Source organism: Asparagus officinalis, chromosome 8 (assembly GCF_001876935.1).
Source record: "Asparagus officinalis chromosome 8, Aspof.V1, whole genome shotgun sequence".
In the NCBI taxonomy this organism is placed as follows: Eukaryota; Viridiplantae; Streptophyta; class Magnoliopsida; order Asparagales; family Asparagaceae; genus Asparagus; species Asparagus officinalis.
Window position 1 is genome coordinate 6,084,153 of NC_033801.1, and position 24,370 is coordinate 6,108,522.

General features: G+C 37.6%; 4 protein-coding genes across 5 annotated transcripts in view; 2 read left to right on the plus strand and 2 right to left on the minus strand.

Moving 5' to 3' along the window:
• The window catches only part of LOC109820218, a 10,804-nt gene extending 10,059 nt beyond the window's left edge, over nucleotides 1-745 (minus strand). The window contains exon 1 of the mRNA XM_020386325.1: nucleotides 405-745. Within this exon, the coding sequence (XP_020241914.1) occupies nucleotides 405-649 (245 nt within the window). The 5' untranslated portion in view covers nucleotides 650-745. The remainder of the gene's footprint in view (nucleotides 1-404) is intronic.
• Nucleotides 1,513-6,047, plus strand: LOC109819402 (60S ribosomal protein L15-1). Its single transcript, XM_020385114.1, has 4 exons — nucleotides 1,513-1,632; nucleotides 1,744-1,910; nucleotides 4,602-4,799; nucleotides 5,516-6,047. The coding sequence occupies exons 1-4, from the start codon at nucleotides 1,629-1,631 to the stop codon at nucleotides 5,759-5,761; spliced, it is 615 nt and encodes a 204-aa protein (XP_020240703.1). The 5' UTR covers nucleotides 1,513-1,628; the 3' UTR covers nucleotides 5,762-6,047.
• Nucleotides 6,781-10,694, plus strand: LOC109822811 (inositol 2-dehydrogenase 2). Of its 2 annotated transcripts, none has more exons than XM_020389065.1 (7): nucleotides 6,781-7,015; nucleotides 7,134-7,343; nucleotides 7,872-8,036; nucleotides 8,251-8,415; nucleotides 9,396-9,530; nucleotides 9,724-9,821; nucleotides 10,364-10,694. In XM_020389065.1, the coding sequence occupies exons 1-7, from the start codon at nucleotides 6,845-6,847 to the stop codon at nucleotides 10,560-10,562; spliced, it is 1,143 nt and encodes a 380-aa protein (XP_020244654.1). In that variant the 5' UTR covers nucleotides 6,781-6,844; the 3' UTR covers nucleotides 10,563-10,694. The 2 variants fall into 2 exon arrangements, with proteins under 2 accessions (XP_020244654.1, XP_020244652.1); XM_020389063.1 differs by having other exon boundaries at nucleotides 6,782-7,039; nucleotides 7,173-7,343.
• LOC109822232 (cell number regulator 6-like) lies at nucleotides 11,757-21,527 on the minus strand. Its single transcript, XM_020388396.1, has 4 exons — nucleotides 21,221-21,527; nucleotides 20,613-20,727; nucleotides 12,506-12,771; nucleotides 11,757-12,139 (listed from the first exon to the last, which is right to left on the minus strand). Exons 1-4 carry the CDS (start codon nucleotides 21,326-21,328, stop codon nucleotides 11,912-11,914), a joined length of 717 nt encoding a protein of 238 aa, XP_020243985.1. The 5' UTR covers nucleotides 21,329-21,527; the 3' UTR covers nucleotides 11,757-11,911.

Below are 24,370 nucleotides of genomic sequence, written 5' to 3' on the forward strand. Positions count from 1 at the left end.
CGGCGGTCGACCGCGGTGAAAGCATAAACTTCTGCGGTCGACCGCCAACGGTCCAGACGCACAGTGAACCCTGTGCACGAACGCGGTCGATCGCCACGGTCGACCACCAACCTGTCAACTGCCTGTTCTGAACCATCAACTGCCAATTTCTATACTTAGCTGTCATCATAAATTCAGGGTTTTCGAAGAATAGAAGATACTTCAAAATGATATTAAATCCAATTTAAATATCACCAAACACGCACTTAAAGTGACTAAAAACATTATATACTCAATTTTTTCTCACCTGAAATATGAATGGAATGACTACGTGACTGACTCACAACTGCAACAGCACTGAGTCGAATCATAGTTACAGAATCAACAGAGAATGAATATGAAGTAGTAGAAATTAGGTGGATTACCGCTGAAGAGAAGAGAGGGCCTGCTGGGCCTCAGCTTTACTCGGAGGAGGCCCAAAATTGAAGGGCTCATCCACCTTTTCTTGGTTTGTTGAGATGCAAAGGTGCTGAGCACGAAAGCTGATTCTCGTCGCGTCGCCCGTTGTTGGTCCAGCAGGGAAGCACGGAGGGGAAGCTGAGGAGGTTTTGGGCCGGGTCCCCACCGAGACCGCTGCAGCGGCCCATAGCAACTCCTCTGTTCCTGCCATTGTTGGATTTTTATTTTGGAGAGGCAGGCTCTCAAGTTTAAGTATGGAACGTACGGTTTAGTCTCTCGGCGAGCGCTTCAGTCGTGGATTGGTTTTGTGAGGACCAAACTAATCAGGATATTTGTAATTCGCTTTCAATTGTGGAAAATATATATTATGTTTCCCGACGTGGGGAAAAAAATATTTCCTTCTTGGCCACTTAAATCTTCCATATTTAAAATGTAGCTTATTATTATGAAACACTCCAACGTTATTTTTTTTTTCATTATAAAACATATTGTAGTTAAAAAAAAAGTTGTTAAAATTCTTTAACCCCCACAAGTGGCCCAGTGGTTGAGGCTTGGGGCGTTAGCTCAAAAGGCTAAGAATTGATTTGTGTGTGTATGACACCTCTATATCCAAATTCTAAGTTCTTTGCGAAAAAAAGGTTAAAACTCATTTATATTTTAAATTCACCGTTTTATTCTTTTTCTTATAAGTTGTGGTGTGAATTGGAGAGAATACTCTATTAAACTTAACTTTTTGGCTTAGATTAACAGTTGTATCTTTTTCTTCAATAAGTTAACATCCAGGTTTAAAACATGTTTATAGCAAAAAAAAAATTATCTTCTTCTCGCTATATGATAAACTAACAGAAAATATTAATTCGAAGTAACTCATACTGGGGACTAAATATCAATTTTAATGACGTGGGCGGCTATTTTTAAAATATGAAACGATTTAACGGATCAATATCTGAAAAAAAAGGCCAAAAATATTTCATGGGTTTATTTAGTGGATCGGGTCAGGGCCTAAAGTGAACACACCCAAACCGGAAAGCCCGCGGGGAGAACGATCCAACGGTCCAGATCGCTCCAATCTAAAAACCCTAACTCTCTCTCTCCTGCATAAATCCCCTCTTCCTCTCTGCCGTTCTCCTCTCCCTTCCGAACCCTAGCAAGCCGCAGGTCGAGCGAGGAGGAGGAGGGATCATCGAAAAATGGGTTAGCTCTTCATTTTATTTACATTCCATCTCCAAGCTGGAATCTTTTTGGGTTTCTATTTGTCTGCAAAAAAAAAAAAAATTGGATTTTTGTAAAATTTTTGATGAGCAGGAGCTTACAAGTACGTGTCGGAGCTATGGAGGAAGAAGCAATCGGATGTGATGAGGTTCCTGCAGAGGGTCCGATGCTGGGAGTATCGCCAGCATCCGTCCATTGTTCGGGTCACTAGGCCTACCCGACCCGATAAAGCCCGTCGCCTCGGCTTCAAAGCCAAGCAGGTGTAATCTTTAATCTCGAATCTCAAGCTAATCTTTGGTTTTGATGATATTTGGTTCAGTTTAGAGCATGAGAATGCAATTATGAAGTATGTTTTGGTTGAATGCAAAAGGAAATGAGAAATGATTATATATGGTATTTATTTGTTTATTGTTGGATTTATTGAGGTCATTCTGATTATTTTTAATGGACTAATAATTTGTGTCAGTAGTATTGTGTAGTTTGGTTGGGGGTGGGGGTGGGGGGGTTGATGAACAGAACCAAAATCCTCACCCGTGTGAGGCTTTTGTAGGGGGTGAGGTGGGGGTGTAGCGAGAGAAAGTGCATAATGAATAGAAAGTGTAGAGAGAGAAAGCTCCCTCCGATTAGGAGGGATACATGAGGAGTGAAGGGATTCATCTTATGGTGACTCGTGCCTTCATCAAATTTTCATAATTTCCAAATTGTGTACATTCGCAAAATCCTATTGTTTCTCTTTAAAAAGGATATTGTAGGACTTTCACTAACTCATCACCTAATCTCCTTATGCCATCCCCTTAACCAAATAAGGAAAAAAGATCATGTATTGACACAAGTTGGGAAAAATTACACCCGCTGGACATTCAAAGAACATTCTACCAAAATTTCCTCCTTGTACCCCTTTCAAAACCAAGCCTTGTATTTGGTAAAATTGGGTATTTATAACATAAGTTGTGAAAATGTACATCTGCCTTATTTTAAATGCGTAAAGTAACTTTCTACCAAACCCCCTCCAATTTAGAGGAAATTGGTATTGGGATGATGCAGTGGCGGATCTACAGCCTTAACGGCGCTGGTTCAAAATATTCCCAAACACTATCACCTTCTAAAAAAAATTCTACTAAATCCTGTAAAAAGACAATCTGCAGCTAACTTTAAAGACAAAATGATACTCTTTCATATTGATAAATAATATTGCAAGTTTGCAACAAAACAAGCAGTAGCTAGTTTTAAAGACAAATGCTACTCCATATTGATAAACATCAGTAGCATACTTTACATTCATCCACTAGTGTAGAGAAGTAACAAAAACTTACAGAAGTAGCTACATACAAGACTAAAGCTCTTACAATTCATATCTTCTTGTACTCATTTTTTGAAAATACTCTAAAACTTCTCCAGAATCAGGTGGTTCAACTGAACCAGTGTGAACAGGCATGGGTCCGCCACTGGGATGATGCATTATTTTTTTGGGTGACACATCACCTTTTTTCCTTGTCAACCAAGCAAGATAAACTTTGGAAAGTTGAATTGGAACTTCGTAAACCTCCACTATCCACTATTTCTTCTCAGAAAAATTTCAATCAGCCCCAAAGGAAAAATGATGACGGATGTTATCAGAACACCAACATAAAAACAGGTAATTAAAGGCCAATCATGGAAGGTTCGGGGACATTTTAGGTATTTTTATTATTCTGTTTCAACCACCCCAACTCTTACAAGAATAGTTCTGATGAGATTTGTATAATTGTAGATATGTGTGCTTTTCATTTCCTTTGAGGGGTTCTTTGGTTGCAAAGAGAGGAAACATGGAATGTGGAGGGTTTGTGCCCTGTGTGGTCCATTTTCCAAACTTTGCATTGTTTGGTTGACAAGGAAAAATGGTGATGTGTCACCCAAAATGATTTTGTCATACCTATACCAATTGCCTCCAACATGGAGGAATTTTGATAAAAAGTTATTATAGTGTTAGGATGAGGTGGATATACCTTTTCCCGACTTATTTTATAAATACCCCACTTGACAAAAAAAAAAAGAAAAAAGGAAAAAAAAATCCCTTAATGCTCAAGTGTATGATCTATTTATGAAATAATGGTTGTGTAAGGCATTTGATTGGAGTCATTGGACTTGTATATTAGTATAAACTCTTTAAGTTTATTGCTTTAATATATTTGATATTGCAGTATACATGATATTTGATTGTTGTACCTACCAAATTCAACCATGCAGGACTTCTATATTTAATCCTTGGAAATTGCAATATCCTAAGGGTTTGCTCTTGCTTTAATTTTTAATTTGGGTCATCCGTGCATCTAATTGTTGATGATTGATACTTTTCCTCGTGAAGGTATTATGCCTCCAGTTTCAGAGAGAGACAAAGATAGCTAGAAAGTTTATTGTGAGAGAATTAGTAACTAAGCTATTATATTTATAAGAAAATTAGTCGATTAATGAGATACATGTGAATTGTCTTTCTTTGTGCATTGTTTATCTTTATGTCCGTTGAACATTGATAGGTCTTGATGATATTTGATATGTAGCACCTTGATGATTTTGATATCTGGAATCTTTGTTTTAGACCATTATGACGATCCCAGTTGTGTTGTGCATCGTATTATGTTATGCTTGAAACTAAATAATGCACTTCCAAATTAGATTGATTCTGTAGTGACATTTAACTGTATTATGACGTTGGGCTGTCAGGAAAGACATAACTGGAGGTGGGTGTTGCAGTAGATTCATAGACTGACTAGGGTATTGTTAAGCCCATCTACTGTAACCATTTTTCAATTAAGCATCCCCCCCCCAAAAAAAAAAAAAACATCTACTGTAACCATTTTTCAATTAAGCATCCCCCCCCCAAAAAAAAAAAAAAACTCCATTATACATTATGCTGTTATACTGGCATTTCTAAAATATTAAAGACCTTCATTTTTCCTCTTTCCTTCTGACAGGGTTACGTGATTTATCGTGTCCGTGTCAGACGTGGTGGCCGTAAGAGGCCGGTGCCCAAGGGTATCGTCTATGGTAAACCGAAGAATCAAGGTATCACTCAACTCAAGTTCCAGAGGAACAAGCGCTCAGTTGCTGAGGAGAGGGCTGGACGTAAGCTGGGTGGGCTGAAGGTCCTCAACTCCTACTGGATTAATGAGGTAAGAACACTTGAATTTGACAAGTTGCAAAACACTTAATTTTCAAAATGGTTAGTTGTAGATATACTTTTATGTACTATGAGGGTGTGGTCACTTGTGTAACCCTGCCTAAACTATGATTAACATTTCCACCCTTCTAACTCCATACAATAGTGTTTCTCCTGTTTGGTTGTGATGTCACATGAGCATCTCGTGATGATAAATTACCTTTTGCGCTAAATTGTCCTCTTCGTTGAGGCCAAAAAAGTGATAATGTAAGTAAAAGGGCATGCAATTACTCATAGTTTAGCAGGTATAAGTGACTACACTATCATTAGTTCAAGGTGTGTATTTGCAGTAGGGATCCTGATCCTTTCCCATTAGGTGGTAATTGGTTTGGTGGTAATTGGAGATGGTTTAGTTATCCCAATCCTTACTGTCCATTCCAACCAATTTCAAGGGACAAGATAAGACTTCATAGTATTTCACAATTATCTTAAAAACTACTATTGTCTTGAAAACATGTTATTGTGAAAATAACTATTGTGATATTAGTAATCCTACGTGGTCCTATCTTCCCGTGAAATTGGAATAAACGAACGGCAAAGATTTGGGTAATTGGAGTTCTTGGACTCTCTTTAGTTAGAGGGGATCTGGATTTCTGGAGCTAATCCTTTATACAATAATGTTTCTGTAGTTGCTTTGTTAGCTCATTTCTCACAATGTATTTTCTTTAGGACTCAACCTACAAATACTTCGAGGTCATTCTTGTTGACGCCGCTCACAATGCTATCCGCAATGACCCAAGAATCAACTGGATCTGCAAGGGCGTTCACAAGCACCGTGAACTTCGCGGGCTTACATCTGCTGGAAAGAAGTACAGAGGTCTCAGAGGAAAAGGTCATCTTTACCACAAGAACAGGCCATCTCGCCGGGCAACCTGGAAGAGGAACCAGACCAAGTCCCTCCGCCGATACCGCTGAGCCTCTTGCTGCTGAGTGTCGAAGTTTACTCGTCTGTTCTTTTGATACTCTATTCAAGTGCGAGTCTTGTAGTGGGGAGTTACTTGAGGTTTCTAGGTTTTGTCTCATGGACATGGGGGTTTTTGGGGTTGGATCGTTAGGAAGTTTGATGCATTATTGTTGTTTTGGACTATTGCTGGATGTGAAATGCTCTAGTTTCTTGATGCCTTGTTATTTATCTACTATAATTGCGGAGTTTCAGTGTACTTCTATTTATATTTTGAAATGTTATGCATCTGTTTGTTTGCGGCTTTGTTAACAAAAAATAATTGTTGCTGGTTATGAAGTTCCAAAGCTTTGAGTTAAGCCTGATGAGAGCCCAAATGCTAGCACGACCGCTCATCTTTACTTGAATAATATTAAAATTTGTGTAGAGAGTAGGAATACAGTGAAACCAAGTTACGCATAAATAGACCGAGCTTAATTTTATGATTCGTGGGTTTCCTGTTCAGTATGGTTCATTTTGGGGGTCGAGCCATTTTAATAAACTAGAGCAATTACAAGTAGAAAATGAAGGATATAACTGATTGCACATTAAATAGCTGAATACATTAAACCCAAATCTTTGTCACTGGCGCGTGCAAATCGTGAAACCCATTAAGAACAACTCAATGTTGATTTAAATCCACCGATAAAATGGTAACGCTAGTTATTATTGGGTCTTAGGCTTTTCTATTTAAGCCACTAATATTCCGTGGTTTTAACGAATGATATTTGGAGCATCGAAAGCAAAACTATGAGAGAGAATATCGCTACCTCCGAACTATTACAACCGCGGTGGGCACGTGTCATTCAAGATAAGATACGACGCACCGAGTCAACGCATAGTCATAAATGTAAATATATTAAACGTGAGGGGCCCAACAATGGATACTCTTCTTTGTTTGCTTTGCCGTCTTTTTCCATTTTTCTGTATCCGGCCGCAATAGAAGCCTACGTGCGTGCCCCCCGAAACCAGTTAAAAACAGGGCGGGTGCAAAAAAATCAGCACCCTGACACAGAATCCTGCGTTTTTATCTTTTTTTTTCTCCAGAAATTGTGGGGATGGAGAGTGAAATAGTAATCAGGTACGGGATCGTGGGAGTTGGGATGATGGGCAGAGAGCACATGACCAACCTCTCCCACCTCCGCTCCCACGGCGCCGTCCTCACGTGCGTTGCGGACCCTCACCCCGCTTCCCAAACCCTGGCCCTCCAACTCTCGGAATCCCTCTCTGTCCCCAGTTCGCCTCCTCTTAAGGTGATCGAGCAGGCCGTGCCTTCTCAACTGGACTGCTGCATGCCCATCACCTTGTTTTCTTTCTTTCTTTCTTTATTTTTTTTTCAGATTAAAGCTAGGTTTTTTTTCTTGTTTGTTTGATTCAAAATTAAAGGTGTTTTCGCGGCATGCGGAGCTGCTGGACAGCGGGACGTGCGACGTGGTGGTGGTGTCGTCGCCCAACATGACCCATTTCCAGATCCTGATGGACATCATCGCTCACCCGAAGCCGCATCACGTGCTCGTCGAGAAGCCCCTCTGCACCACGGTCCGGCACTGCGCCAAGGTCCAACCTCATGATTTCCATCTTCTTGAACTTCACAGTGTATGCGTTTGTCACTTGTTACATGCATATGTAGAGAGCCGAAACTAGAGGAATAGAGACCACATGCTGTAAAGAGTACGGAAATCGCAAGTGATCGAATAAACTATGTGATGGTTTCTGTTCACTGGATAGTTGGAGCATCAAGGATGGTCCATGCTTGCTTGGACCGGGGGTAAAACACGATCGAGGGGGGGAAAATATATTGTGGAGGAACGCTGATTTTATTTTATGCCAAGAAGGTGATACACATATTGTTTTCATTGATTCGCAGCGGAAAAAAAAGAAAGAAAGAAATAGAATTATAGGTTTCTAAATTTTCTTGTAGTTTCTTTTTTCATTTGTTTTTTTGTTGGTCAAACCTATGTAACTTGCTTTAACTTATAACCTGCATATATTTGTCCATGCATCTAGGATTATAGACCTTTTCTATACAAGCCCTGTATATATTTCTTGTGCTAGACATTGATGATTGAAGATGCATAATTATAGGTCATCGATGCAGCTAAGAAGAGGCCTGAAATACTGGTACAAGTTGGGTTAGAGTACAGGTACATGCCTCCTGTAGCCAAACTAATTGAAACTGCCAAAAGTGGAAAGCTTGGGCATGTCAAAATGGTCGCAATACGTGAGCATCGATTTCCCTTTCTGGTCAAGGTAGAGTTATCTTCTGATTCCCTTTCATAGCCTGTTCAATATATTGTGAATTATTAGTTTTACGCACTGATCCATGGTCTTGTTTAGATTCCTGGTCTTGTCCTCAATGATATCTTGACGCTGTAGTCACCTTCATCCGTGCGCATTGCGTTATAGATTACGTTTACGTGTTTATAAGTTCCCTTTGTATTGTTACTGTAAATATATTCTGCAGGTTAATGACTGGAATCGGTTCAACATCAACACTGGGGGAACACTCGTCGAGAAGTGCTGTCATTTTTTTGATTTGATGAGACTATTTGCAGATGCAAATCCAGTTCGTGTGATGGCTTCTGGGTCTATTGATGTTAATCACAAGGATGAAATTTATGAAGGAAAGGTCAGCATTTGTCTCTAAACTTTGTAATCAACATATGAGTAACAGATAAATGTATTGTTGTGGGCAACGAAAATTTCGGCAGCACCTCTGGTGCACAACAAGAGAGTAGATCTCAACTAAATATCTGTTTCACAAAGGAAACAAGAACCGAAAGTGATATATCTCAACAAAGTGAGATATACACTCTTCTTCTCATCAGTTCTAGGACTGACTTGTCGAGTGAACTTAACAAGCTATTACAAATCACAGCAAGACAAACTATTTTTACGTGGTTCAATAAGTTGTCTACTTCCACGAGGTAAGGAGGGGGAAGATCTACTATTAGAGAGAAAGAGAAACAAAAAGGGTTTACAATCATACAAGGCCTCACAAATTAAACCCTCAAACAATCTCTCAATTTCTCTCTCAAAAGGGATGCACAAACCCTCTCAAATTCTTCCAAAGAACAGCCAACACCCTCTGTAATTCTTCCCGAACTACAGCCGAAAAACAATATGCTGTTTTCCCCCTTGCACAGCCGCCAAAACCTGCGTTCTCCCCCTGTTTTGCACGCCCACGTTCTCCCCTTACCTGCTCACAAAACCCTAGGAAGAACTAGGTATTTATAACTCACAAAGTCGGGTGGGCCTCGGGTTGTTCCGCTGCCATTCAACACCACTGCACAACAATTAAGAAGATAACCTCAACAGCAAAAATAGAGGGCAAAATAAGAAAGAAAGAACAACCACAACATCTGTATTAATACATGTATATGTGAGCAAATCATTACCGAATTTTGAGAGAGAAACCTATGCACAATTCTTTTATGTGATACTGTTATTTTAGGAGCTTCCTTCTACATACATTATTTTAAAACGATATGTTTGTTTCCCTTCTGTTTAATTGAAGAGCAGTCAACCCCTCTCTCCATAACTTACTCTTGCAACTTAATCTTTTATTAGAGGAAAATTTTCAATCCTCATAAATCAACTTTGAACCAGGTACCAGATATCATCGATAATGCATACGTGATTGTTGAATTTGATAACGGTTCTCGTGGAATGCTAGACTTGTGCATGTTTGCTGAAGGCAGTAAAAATGAGCAAGAGATTTCTGTTGTTGGTGACATAGGAAAGGTAGCTTTTACATCCATGGATATCTTTCCGCCAGTTTTATCATCTGTACTCTATAGCATGTTGCTTTATGTTATTAAGAATCAACCTAGCCTTTTATGTTCAGTCATTTAATTGATTTATGAGCGATTCATTGGACGGATTTTGTAAGCTTACATGACACTCTAATTCTGAGAAATATTTGACTTGATAACAGGGTGAGGCTTTCGTTCCAGAGAGTGTTGTGCGTATAGGCACAAGAGCCGCAGGGAGAGCTGGAGTCGAGACGTTAAAGGCTCAGGATGAAAGAATTAAGTAAGTGCAATCAATTATTTTTGCACGCAGAAGAACAACACCAACGGAATTTGCCATCAAGATTATTCCACATTTACTATCAATGCATACAAGAAGGAAAGTAAATAATGCTGTATACTTGTTCATATTTGAGCCATTAACTTATAGAGAGCATGATCTTTGGTATTATTATAAACTAATTAAAGATATCAATTCTAATGTTTATTTTGTATTGTATGCAAGAACAAGTCTCTGATAGATGATTCTTGTTCTCTGCTGGACTACTTCTGGGAGAAACTATGGTGCGAAAAATCATGCCATGAACAATATTGAAATTTAAAGCCATTAAACACTCGATGAAAATTTATGAATAGTTTTAAACAATTTGGTTGACTTTTCAATAATTTGCAAGATGCATAAAAGATGAACTTTGAGCACCATTCAGTCAGGAAAGCATGTGTATAAACATCATGATTTTGTTTCTTTTACAGAAAAGTCTGGCCATGTTTGCTAATTATTTTATCTTCATTCATGCTTATGTTTCATTTGGTTATGTATTCAAGGTATGATGGGTTGCATCACGGATCGAGTTATTTGGAGCATCTGAACTTCCTATCTGCTGTTAAAACTCGAGGAAGTGGCGGTGCTCCTGCTGTCGACTTAAATGATGGCTTACTCTCTGTGGCCATGGGCGTTGCAGGACAACTCTCCATAGAGGAAGGCCGGTTTGTAACAATTGAAGAAGTATTATCTGTACAGTGATTGTTCAAATTGTTAAATATGTCTCTGTTTTCTTATTTATTGGCAACAGCATGATCTGCTGACCGTTCATGCTGTCATCTGTATGTACGCAGTTATTGTTATAATAAGTTTGCAAAAATAATTTGTAGTTCATATTATGCGTACACATGCCCTACTCTAATAGTTGTGTCCCTATTTGTAAAGCATAATTTTTTAATAAAATTATAAAATTCCATTCATTAGTAACTTGCACTATTGTAATTAGCAAAAAAAAAAAGAAGAAGGAAGAGATGGCACAATACCATCATATGCTTCTTCTATCTATACAACCGTATCATAAAGATCCTATGTTTTTTTAGCCAAAACATGAGCGACTTTGTTACAACTCCTAGGTCTGTGTTGAACCTCAACATGTTGAAATCTTTAACCAAACTTTTTAATGTCTTCATAAGTTCCACCGAGCTCAGATAACCCTATCCGAGTGCTCGATCGAATTATCCATTTCAAGAATCACTTTCGGAAGTCTAATTTCAAGTGCAAAAATTAGCGCATCTCTTGCAGCAAGAGCCTCACATACCGCAACCTCGGCAACTCTTATATTGCCTTTTGAAAATCTCGCCATGGAAATGGCATTCATATCCCTCACCAGTCACCACACATCCTGTACCCCTCTATGCCTTGTCCTTCTCTCCATGCTCCATCAACATTGATTTTGTACAAACCAGTAGGAGGAAGAGTCCACATTGGGTTTGCTGTCGAGTCACGAGCACGGTCTTCAGCTTCAATATTTTGCAAAACATAGATATTTTGATTAGTCAAGAACAATATGTTTTCTTCTTTTCATTCCCCAGATACCAATAGCTGAGTGTTATGTTGGCATCATGATGTTAAAAAGCTTGTGGCTGATCAATGTTAGCCTAGCTACCAGTTTGTCAGCAAGGTTTCGCTTTTTATGCAGTACAATCGTGTTGCGTGAAGCATGGTTGAACGAGTGACTACTGCAAAATTATCTAATTGTCTAAGTGCTCCAACAGAAGCCAAATTCACACTGCAAAATGAATATATTAAAGTTTCAAAGTTTTGTATGCTTGTAAGTAGAAGCACTGTACTCAAGTACAAATCAAGTATAGCTATCACTTGCAAGTCTAATTCTCTAAATGCTCCAACAGTAGCCAAATTCATACTGCAAGATGTAGTAAAGAACTCCAGCCCGACTTTAAACTAAACTAACAATTTGTATACCAAATAGCATTCTGCAGAACTCCATTAGGCTATCAGTTTCAAAAATTACAGTACAAAACAAAATCAATCTCCCAATGACACTGCAAGAGCCATATTTCTTCAATGTCAGACAACTGTATGGTGTTCTTCTACAAGGCTTGCATTTCCAGGGTAGCACGCTGACTCTGAGTTCCATTTTCAGAGGCTTGAGACTCCTGGTTGTCGTTAGCGTTCATTTCCTGCACAGGTGGAGGGTTAACAACAGTCATCGGCATAACAGAACTATCAGAGAGGCGACTCTTCATTTCTCGATGCTCTTGACAGATGGCACACCAGTGCATGCAGCAATGAACGGCGCAAGGATCACAGGGCGAGTTCTGCAAGGATTTTGTACGAGAGAGAAAAAAAAGAAAAAGTTACTAAGGGGAAAACATTAACCTTTTCCATGCTAATCATCACTGAGCAGAAGAAATAACAATTTAGATGAAATGGTGAAAAATGAGACAGTGCAATTCATAACGGGGAAAAAAAATCCTATAGAGGACCCGCTAACGTTGCACAGGAAAGGAGGGGTGACACCTGACATATCACTGCAATCACCATTACTGCAGTCAGAAATGTTGCTTTACTGCCAGACAACAGTGATTGTGCTGATAACAATTGGGATATGTGCATTAAGATTTGTGAGATACCACGGGTCATGCTCTCTTTAAGATTTTTTTTCTGGTAACAGCGGCCATTACCTTCAGGTGATATTTCTTCTGCAGTGACTGGCGGACAAGACCAGTGTAGATACCACACATCCACCAACTAAACAGCAATCCTTCTCCAATGAGAAATGAAGTCCTTGGATCGATGCCATGAAATATTGCTGTAGCAGCAGCAAGTGCAATGCCACCTTCAATGCAGATAGCATGACAGATGCACGGCTTAGTCCAAGGAATGTCCTCTCGAATACTCTCAACATTACGGCCAAACAGAACACAAGGACAAAACAACCCAGTCCAACCTGTTGAGGTACAATAAAAAGATTAGATTGAATTACATCATAATGAGAAGCAGATAAATCTTTATTGCACAATGAAGAAAATGACGAAAATGAAAAGGGTGCAATATCTCAAGGTCATAAATTGGAGGTGACTGTCTGGCTTTTCTAAGCAGAACAGATGTAAATTCGCTTTTAATATTGATAATTTCAAACATCTAATATGGTCATTACACTAGATTTTGGTTATACTATTTTCATTAACAAAACTTGTCATAGCGGGAAGCATTCTTGGTTTCATCTTTTTGTCAAAATTAACAATTAACGTGCATACTAGAATCAAAATGAACTATTGGGTCCTTCGATCACCAGAAGATAGAAAATTACCGAAGTCATGCTAAAATGGCGACATGCAAGAGCTGGTTCTCCCTATCTTTAAAGCAGACTTCTTGACATATTCTGTGCAGCTCGACTTCCATGGGAAGTGAGACCACTATGAGGGTTGGTTATAGAAATATGGATAAAAGAACATAGAGATGATGTTTGAAAATAAGATACTTGCAGTTGTGGGTCAAGGCTACATGATGTAATGGGCTGATATGAAAAATGTGGATTACAGCAGAATACAGGAAAATTCTAGTTTTAGAATAAGATTACATTGTAGATAAGGTTACATAAACTGGGATAAAACTACAAAATTCAGTTACGACATGATAAGGTTAATACACAAAAACACAAGTCAGTTTTCTGTATCTATACATCATTGGACACTACATCAGGTAAATAAAACACGAAAATAAAACATAACAACTTGACAAGACAAACTCAAATTATTGGAATCAACAAGTACCCAAGCTAACCTTACGAAATCTATAAAATTGCGTCTGACAAATGAAGTTGTATGTCTCATCATCCATGCATTACATTTTAATTTCTTACACTTAGCTGCATATTTCGAGTCTTAAATGTTAGGCTCGAGGTATCCACTAGGTATCATTTGAAGTACCAAATACAAATCCATTGCTGGTAATTCCTTCTACTGAAGCATCCTCTGTAAAGCTGATTCAGATTAAGTAATGGGGGAACTTAAAAAATTCACGCTTGTCATTCTCAAATTCCTGCACGGCTATAGAATTTAATAATGTCTTTTCAACATGAATTCAAGATCAGTATCACTCGCTGGATCATTGTGTAAGTGAAGGGTAGAGCACAAGGTTTGCAAGATTCAATTCTCGACAAGGGTGAATGAGAATTTTAACATTTTAGGAGGCAGAAAAAATTGAAAGAAAACTAAATGGTAGGACACCTTCAGACTTTTTTGGTTCCTAAGATCTGTCTTTACAATAGAGAAAGCAAGCCCAATTATAACATTCTAGCAAATGTCAAGTATCCAGAGTGAATGTGTACCAGAATGTGATCGAATACAGAGACAACTCCTTGATTCACTACTTGATTTAAATATCTGTGAAGTATAATGTACATTATGCTTTAAGAATCTAACCAGTCAACAGTCAGTCATGTCTTTGATTGTCTTAACGTGAACTTATGTGAAGATAGATACAATCATGTAAAGCCATTATCAAAAGTAAAATACAGCAGAAAAACATATTTGCAAACACAACTTAGATATGGAGAACTAAAGTTACTAACTTGTAACAATTAAGCATTGCAAACATGTTATCTAATTTATAAAAAAAAAATTTAAATGAAGTTATGTCAATCAGTCTATGAAACAGGATGTCATCTTTGAAACATCAAAGGTGACCGGTGATCGAAACAATCAACTGAATCTTCAAAACATCTACCAGTTCAAACATGCATGGATCAAGAAACATTCCTAGAATTCTGAACCAAACTTGACATAAAAACACTTGGGTCTCATAATCCACAAATAATTTACATATCTAGTTTATAAATAAACGTGGGTTATTGGCCCAATATAGCCCATGAAAATCCCCTTTTTTATTGAAAAAGTTAATTGTCATTGCATCGAAACTAACAAAAATAGAATAAAACCCTGGGTTGTAACCCACAAAATTACAAATTTTGAGATACACATGAGCAATTGTCATTGGATCAAAATGAATGAAAATAAGCAAATATCATGGGTTTTTAAGCCCATGAAATCACGAATTTTGAAAATATTCTAGTTACTTGCAATTAGGTCGAAAATAATAAAAATTAACAAAATCGTGAATTTTGAACTATGCATGCTTATTTGTCATAGGCACAAAACGAACAAAATTAACGTGGGTTATAGTCTTAAAGGACAAAATTTCAAAACAAACTTTTTTGCGATTTTATTCCCAAAAAACAACTCATTTCTCTCTTATTTGTAAAAACCGACCTGGTTTCAACCTCAGCGCTGAAACCAGGTCGGTTTTTACAAAAAAAGTTTCGAAACTTCACGGGAGTTGAACTCCCGTGAAGTTTAGCAGATATTTAATTAATCTGCTAAACTTCACGAGAGTTCAACTCCCGTGAAGTTTCTTAGTTAAAAATCTCCGATAAGATTCAGCTAAATCACCGAAAATGCAGCAATTATACTCAGATTTGTGTTTCTTCCCACGATCCACCAAATGATCTCTTGCAGAACGAGATAGATCTAAAAACCCCTAATTCAGCTCCAGATTATCAAAACAAATTCAAAAATCGGACCCCTCAACCAGCCAAAATTCCCCTAAGCTCCAATCTAATTCATTAGAAAAAACGACCAGATCCAAAATTTTAAAAAAATCCAATCTAAATCAAATTCCCCTAAACTCCACATCTCTCTCTCTTAATCCTCTGCCCCTCGCGATTATTTGTTGCTAATTCCTCATTAATCCCCAAGGAATTGGAGTTAGAGGGAGCGGGATCCGCTGAAACGGGCAGCAGCTTCAAGGGAATGGAGGAGGAATGCTAAAAGAACGAGAGTTGTCGCACTGCGTGCGCCAATTTGATGGACGCGCCGCACGCGAGACGAGCTACCGACCGGCCCTTTCCTTTCCTTTGCTCGCCCCAGACTTTCATTAAGGACAAATTTTTAAATTTTTTTAACTAACAAACTTCACGGGAGTTCAACTCCCGTGAAGTTTAGCAGGTATTTAATTAAGCTGCTAAACTTCACGGGAGTTCAACTCCCGTTAAGTATTGAATTTTTTTTTTGTAAAAACCAACTTGGTTTCAGCGCTGAGGCTGAAACCAGATCGGTTTTTACAAATAAAGAGGAAAGGGGTCGTTTTTTGGGAATAAAATCGCAAAATAGGTTGTTTTGAAAATTTGTCCTAGTCTTAAAACATTGCGAATTTTGACTGTATGCATAATAGGTGCTATTGAGTTGTTTGTTGAAAATTTGTAGTAAAGAAAATGAAAGAAATTTGATTTGTATTCCTTTAATCTCAGTTACAATTAGATTTTCTGGTTACAAAAGAGAGGAGAATGATCTGGATTCTCCTATTTGTTTAATTCTGGGTTCTTCAAGGTGGCGATGAAGTGCCTCCTTCGAATGCTCGCGTCGAATTTGCTCTCCGTTGACGATCCGAGGTCTTGTTTCACTGGAACATGATCTTCTCCTCACGATTTGACGTTGTGGAGAACTTGCGTGGCAAGTTTTAGAACTCTGAACTTGCGTGGTAAGTTTTAGAACTCTGAACGAGTTTGAAACTCTATGAAAGAGTCGATTTAACCGAAATCGGTCTATAAGCCAATGATGAAGAAAGCTCATGTTGCTGATTTCCAAAGCTCCAGCAATTCCCCCCCCCCCCCCCCCAAAGATCTCTTCTTTGCTGCCAAAAAGAATGAAAGATCCAGTCACGAACTAAGCTGATTTTTTAAGTATTTATAAGGGATTAAAGGGTGTAACCGCTCCCTTAATTCGCTCCTAAGTGGGGCTAATGGGATGTAACCGCCCCTTAAATCACTCTTGAGTGGAGTTGTGATCCCTCAGATCGTGAAAAACGGTTTTGAAACCGTTCAGCTCGTGTTTGAACGAGTCAAACACAAAATCCACACTCTAGCATGAATTCTGCGTTCAGACGCAGTGTCTGGAAGCTCGAACACAACGTCTGGAAGCTCGGACGTAGCAATTGGAAGCTGCGTTGGCAGCGTTAGCAGCTGGATCTGAGCTGCGTTTGCAACGATTTGGAAGCTGCGTTGGCAACGTTGGTAGCTGGATCTGAGCTGTGTTTGTAACGATTTGGAAGCTGTGTTGGCAGCGTTGGTAGCTGGATCTGAGCTGTGTTTGTAGCAATTTGAAAGCTGCGTTGACAGCGTTGGAAACTGCGTTAGTAGCAATTTGGAAGCTGTGTTGGCAGCGTTAGAAGCTGCGTTGGCAGCGTTAGAAGCTACGTTGGTAGCTGGATTTGAGCTGCATCCGTGGCTGTGAACACGATGCATCTTGATGCTGGTATGCGGGAAGAACTACCGCGTCTTAGTTTGAAGAGACCGTCGATTTGTAGTCTCTTTCTGTCAAAGCGTTGCAAAGATCGTCATTTTGTAATATTTGCTTTAGCTCGTTGAGAGTTGTCAAATTGTAACTCCTGATGTTGAAGGTTGTTAATTAGAGCTTTCATCAGTTGTTGTGAAGGTCGTCAGATTGTAACCTTCATCGATCTATGTGAAAATCTTCAAATTGTAGCTTTCTGAAAGTCGTCAGATTGTAACTTCCATCATTAGTGTTTGATAGGGATTCAGCTATCTATTGTGATTTTTAGACAGCCTACATGAGTCAAAACAAATAATAATGAAAAAAATTTGTTGGTCATAATCTATGAAAATTGCGAATTGCGAAGTGCGCACCTAACAATTACTATCAGGTCAAGATAGACAGACATGCACAAAAACCATAGGTTATAGCCTATAAAAAACCAAAAATTTTAAGATGCATACTTATTTGTCATTCGGTCAAAGAGTGGAAATTAAGAAAAAACTGTTAGGTATAAGACATGAAAATCGATATTTTTAAAACTAAACTTAATTGTCATTAGGTCGAAATGAACGAAATTTAGGAAAAATCATAGATTATAGCCCACGAAAATCATAAATTTTGAAGTACAAATACTTAATTCTTATTGCATAAAAGAACAAAAATTAAAAAATCATGGGTGATAGCCCATGAAAATCACGGTTATTTATGAAAGAAAATTAATTGCTATTAGGTCTAAACTAAGGAAAATAGACTAAAATTGTAGGCTATAACCCATGAAAATCATGAAATTTTTTATACGCATGATTAGTTGCCATGAGAAAGAAACAAATGAAAATAAGCAAATATTGTGAGTTACAGCCGATGAATTGGTGAATTTTGAAATATGCTTTGTTAATTACAGTTTGGCCGAAAAGGACAAAAGATAGAAAAAAGCCGTGTACCCATGAAAATCATTAATTTTGAATTACACATACTTATTTGTAACTGGATCAAAACAAATGAAAACTAACAACAATCATGGGTTATAGCTCATAAATATTGCTACTTAAGAGTAAGCATGATTAGTTGCCACGAAACAAATGGAAATGCACAAAAATCATGGGTTATAACTCATAAAAATTATGAATTTTTAAGTGCACACGTAATTGACTACCAGTAGGTTGAAACTGACAAAAATGGACAATCGTGGGAAAATCCAGTAAAATCCGTAAACTTTAAGGTACGCGTGATTAATTGCTATTGGGTCAAAAAATGAAAAATTGACAAAAACCTTTGATAATAACCCACGAAAATTAGGATTTTTTAGAAAAGAAAAATTAGTTGTCATTGGGTCGAAATGAATTAAAGTTGACAAAAATTGTGGATATAGCTCATGACAATCATGAATCTTGAAGTATGTATAATTATGTGTCATTGGACGAAAGGATTCGAAATTTCCAAAATCGTAGGTTATAATCCATCAAAATTGTGAATTTTTACGAAGTCATAATTAATTGTTATTAGGTCTAACAAATGAATGAATGATATCAGTTAAAAAATATGAATTATAGCATATGAAAATTGTGAATATTAAAGTTTGAACAACCAATTGCTATTGAGTTGAAAAGAACAAAAAAAAATCATGGATTATAGCCCATAAAAATCATGAATTTTGAAGTACTCGTACTTGTTTGCCATGGGGTTGAACAACAAAAATTGACAAAAATCGTGCGCTATAGCCCATGAAAATCATGATTTTTTATGAACAAAATTTAATTGACATTAGGGTGAAACTAATGAAAATAGACTCAAATCATGAGTTAAAACCATAAAAATCACGAATTTTTTGGTATGCATGATTAATTGGAGTCAAAACTAACAAAAATAAGCAAATATCATGGATATTGTCCATGAAATCGCAAATTTTGAAATATGTTTTGTGATTGTCATTGGATCGAAAAGAAGAAAAATCACAAATTTTGAAATATGTTTCGTAATTGTTATTGGATCGAAAAAAAGAAAAAATTATGGGTTATAACGAACGAAATTAACAAAAGTCATGACTTGTGAAGTACATAATTATTTGTCATTAGATACAAACAATCAAACTACAAAAAAATCATGAGTTATAGCCCCCACAAACATCAAAAAATTTGAAGTACACATTAGTTGTCACTGGGCCAAAAATAATAATGTACAAAAATCGTGGCTTATAACCCATGAAAATTATGAATTTTGAAATGTACGCTTAATTAATTGCCATTAGGTTGGAATAGGCAAAATTGGATAAAATCGTTTGTTATAAGCCCTCAAATATTGTGAATTTTAAGATACGTATAGGTACTTGTCATCGAGTCAAAGAACGAAAAATGATAAAAATCGTTGGTTATATAGCCTATGAAAATCACGACTTTTAAATTAAGAAAACTTAATTGTCACTCGACTGAAACGAATCAAAATTGATAAAAATGTGGCTTACAGCCTATGAAAATTATGAATTTTAAAGTATGTATAATTATATGCCATTAGGATGAAATGAAGAAATCGTGCGTTATTGCCCATTAAAGTCACGAATTTTGAAGTAGTCATAATTAATTGTCATTGGGTCATCCAAGGTTTATGCCCAAAAATCACTCTTCGTCTAGGTAAAGATTCCAACCCTAATGGCTACTCCCTCTCCTTCTCCTTTGATTCACCCAACCCCTGACTTCTATAAACCCTAGACTCAGGGTGTGATTGGCAAAACCCACCCTACCATGGTTAAGTACCTAACTAGGTTAGGATTGGTCTAAGGAGGAGGTGGTCCAAACCTAACCTGGTTAATGGGAGGAATTTGAATTGAAAAAAGGGTAACAATTGGCCTAGTTGTTTTGCCAAACATAAGTTCTACTCCTTGTCCACGTTAGGAGCCACTAACCTGGTTAAAAAGAAGTTGCCAAACACACCCTCAGTCTCCAAAATGCAGTAAATTAACCTACTCTTTGCCCCATGATTTTCTATAACTATGAGGCTTAATCTCCCATTCAACTTTTCTTTTCGATGAGACTGGATACAAAATCGCAAGATTACGATGATTGAATTGAATGGTATGTCAGCATCCAAAATGAGATTTTCTCTTCGAATTATTCGATCAATACTGTTGTGTTATTATTTTGGTTGAATTGATGGATATGAGAAATTTATTGAGTTATTAGGGATTGGTAGGGGTTTTAATTGCATGTGTTAGATTTATTTATGTTTAAGTATTGTTGTTGGTGATTTTGATCTCTTCTCATAATTTTTGCTTATGACACAGACGACTGAAACACAAAAAATGAAAGAAACAATTAAACCCATCCGCACTATGCATGTTAATCATCACAATGCATTGTCCTAGACTAATTAAACAGATAAAGGATGACATAGTAAATGGTTCAACAATATTAGTTACAAAATAAATTAACAAAATAAAAACAGTGAAAGAATGAGTATAACTCACAACTGTCTGTATCCTCAGCACAACCGAAGATTCCAGTAGTCCAAGGTTCATCAGCTGGTGGCTCATAGCTTTCTGGAAGGGGCTGCCCGCACTCATTGCATTTGCGAACCTCCAACTACAAACACAACAACCAGTTCTTTCCCATAAGTTTCAATGTCTGCACGTCTCATGGAGATTTATCCAGCAAAATTCAAGTTCTACTTTAAAAAAACTCATTCCAATGGATTCAATATCATTCAATGCTCTAGTCCCATTTCTTCGATATTCCCATCTAAAAAGCTACATTTTCATGAATTCTAGTAGCACGCTAATAAAGGATCTAAAGAACAAAACCATTTTAATGCTTCTACCCGAAAAATGTACCGTCGTCGGTTCATTTTCAATCAATTTCTCAAACAATTCAAGCATTACTCAGAGTTCTACGTAAAAAAATAAAAAAAAGGAGTTAATCTAACAATTGAGATCCATAATTTAACAAATTAGCAACAACACCACCGAGATCTATAACATAACAGTTTGAAACTGACAGTACCATTTCCAATTCAAGAGCCAGTGCCTAATCGTGGCATGCACAAAGCTGGATTCTTCTAATAATTCAAGGATTCTACCTGAGGAACCCTAACGGGCTGATTGAGCTCGCCGGGGCGGATCTCCTCCATCGGCGAATCCTGATCCTTCGTCAGCTTCACGTATCTCGACGCTCCTTCGCTCGCCATGGCTCCCCGAAATCCCAAACCTCAACCCTAAAATTCAACAAATCGACGAAGTCGCGAGATCTCAAACCCAATATCCGAGCTCAGATCCGGAGGAAAAGTCCAGAAAGAGAGAGGGAGAGAGATTATGAGGAAAGAGAGGGAGTAATTGCAAATTAAAGCAAATCCGATTACGTTATTTTTGGGTCAGGTGAAAACTTTTTTTTTTTTTTTTTTGGTTTAACGCCGTTGACAAGCTGTCTCGTTTTTAAGGGAACACATGGATCGGATCCATACGGTCCGAGCCTCTTTTGTACGTACGATGAGCCGGAGGAATTGTTTTTGAGTTTCTCGTTAACCACAATTTAATCTAATCTAATCTAATACTATTATAAAAATGGATTAGGATGTTAAAATATTTTTACTGAAAATGCTCTAATACTATTATAAAAATTGATTGGGATGTTAAAACATATCTTTCGAAAATGCCTTTTAAAACATATACATACATACATAAAATACATGCATCCACATAAACCATAGCATAACCCCCAATTAAATGCATACTCATAATACTTAAAATACATGCATTCATGCTTCTTTACATAAATCATAGCATAACCCCCAATTAAATGCATACTCATAACTCTCAAATAATTTTATTTTTAAAAGTCATAAACAAGCAAGTCATAACTTTAATTAAACGCATACTCATAACTCCTAAATTATTTTATTTTAAAAGTCATAAACATGGTATAAATAGTTTTTATTTTGTGGTAATCACAATATTTAAATAGAACGATTATGATAATAACAATAAATTAAAACTCAAAAGAAATGCACTTTTATTATGTACTAAATGTTGTTTACGCTTTTGTAACCTCCCATCATCAAATTCGGTTATGATAATAGCAAAAGGAAGGAAAAAAAAAGTAAGAAACTAAAACTATTGGAGCAAGCACCTCACATAATTTGAACATAATAGGGTAGATGTCCTAAAATACTAAAGCATAAAGAGCATTGCAATTATCTGTAAATTATTTACTATTCAAGTAAGCATGAAAACTTTATGTTAGAGGATTGCGTTTGATTTTCCTCAATTGAGGAATTTAAGGTAAAAACATGATGGTTAAAAGCACAAAAGACATAGTTAATAATTTTCCTTCTCAACTAACGTACGACACTATTAATCTTCTTTAATTCCTCATTCAAATCAAAACCCTCTTCATCTCCTCCATATCATAACCTCTACATTCAACAATATATAACTGCCCCATCTCTGCCTCCTTCTCAACAATCCATTCACCATAACAAAGAATACTGATATCTCTCCTGTAAAACATATATAGCTTGCCGAAACAATCTATCATTTTCGCGCCGACAAACCCAGCCATTTTTCAATTTCGCGTATTGACCAACCTTGATGACAACGGTCTTGTGGACTATTGGAGCGAGATGATGTAGCTCCAACATCAGTGCTCTAATAAGATCGTATTATTCTTCGTCAATGATGAATAGCACATGGCCTCGACTGCAGATGATAAGCTAGCTTCATCTCATTTTTATTTTTAGTTTCTGTACACAGTTATCTATGCTTTCTGCAAGATGTCTGTGCTATTATACTTTGTATCGTAGTTTAAAAGGAAAAAGTTTCCCTCCATTTGTAATTCACTTTGTTGTGGTTGGTATTGCTAAAAGTTACAACCAGATTTGAGAAATTGATAAACATGTGAATGGGCTTAACATTTCATAAACATTAGTCAAAGTTCATATTATCAGGCCCTTGAACTGTTGCTTTCGTCCTCTGTGCTTACACATGAAAGTTGTTACACGTGCATCACACGTGCATTATACTAGAAATAAGGGTAAAGTTGGAGTAGGGCTGTCCAAAAAGCCCGCTGGTCAGGCCGGAACTCGGCCCGGCCTGGGGTTGGCCCGAAAACCGGGGCCAAACCCGGGTCCGAGTCCGCTCGAAAGGCGACCCCGGTACATGTCGGCCGGGGCATAGAAAATCGGTCGGGCCGCTGACCAGAGCCCTGTCCGATCGCAAGGTCACCTAATGGTTCGTTGCAGGTAAAATCCGGGCCGGGCCGGGTCGGCCTGCGTGCCGCGGCCGGCCGAAACGGTCACCAAAGGTGACCGTTTGGTAAAAATGGTCACGGGAGTGACCGTTGTGCCCGAGCCGGACATAACGGTCACAGATGTGACCATTTTGGCTGGCCCGGCCCAGCCATAATGGTCAAATTGGTCGTTTTGCCCCTAAAAATGGTCAAAAATGGCTATTTTGTGAGGGGGTTTTTGGGTCATTTGCCTAGGAGGCTGCCTCTATAAATAGAGGAGGGTTTTTACTTCTTTTCCTCACACCAAAACTCATCTACTTCTCTTTAATACTCTATTATACAATCTTATACTCTCTAATATTTTTTTATACTTTCTAATCTTTTCATCAAATGGCTTCCAAATCTGATTATGAAGAGCAAAATCTATCTTCTACCGATCTTGAAATGAGTCCTCCTACAACAACTACTCCTACCGATCCTAACGGTGTTAATCCTGAATCCGGTGGCGGCGAATCTGCACCAAGAGTTCCTAAAAGGCCGAGATCCGATGTGTGGATTTTTTTGGAGAAGATAGACGTCACCAAGGATGAACACGGTAGGATTCTTACCCAGAAGGCTAAATGTGCATTGTGCAGTCAGACTTTCTAAGCTTATCATAAGAGCGGCACCAACCACCTCAAACGCTATATAAAAAAACATAACAAAGACCATAATCCTCAATGTGATATCCGACAATCTATGATTTCCCAATCCTCCTCTTCTGGTAGTCTCGGTAATTAGAATTATGACGCTAACTGAGCCAGGAAATGCGTAATCATGCTTATTATTCTTAAAAACATTCCTTTTAAATTAGTAGAAGATGATGAATTTGAAGATATGTTTAAAGATGATTTTTATCCCGTATTTACAAAATTTTCTCGTCAAACCTGTCAACGTGATATTTTAAAACATTATCAAGAGGAACAAGAAAAAATAATCTCTTATTTTAAAAATTTAAACTGTAGAT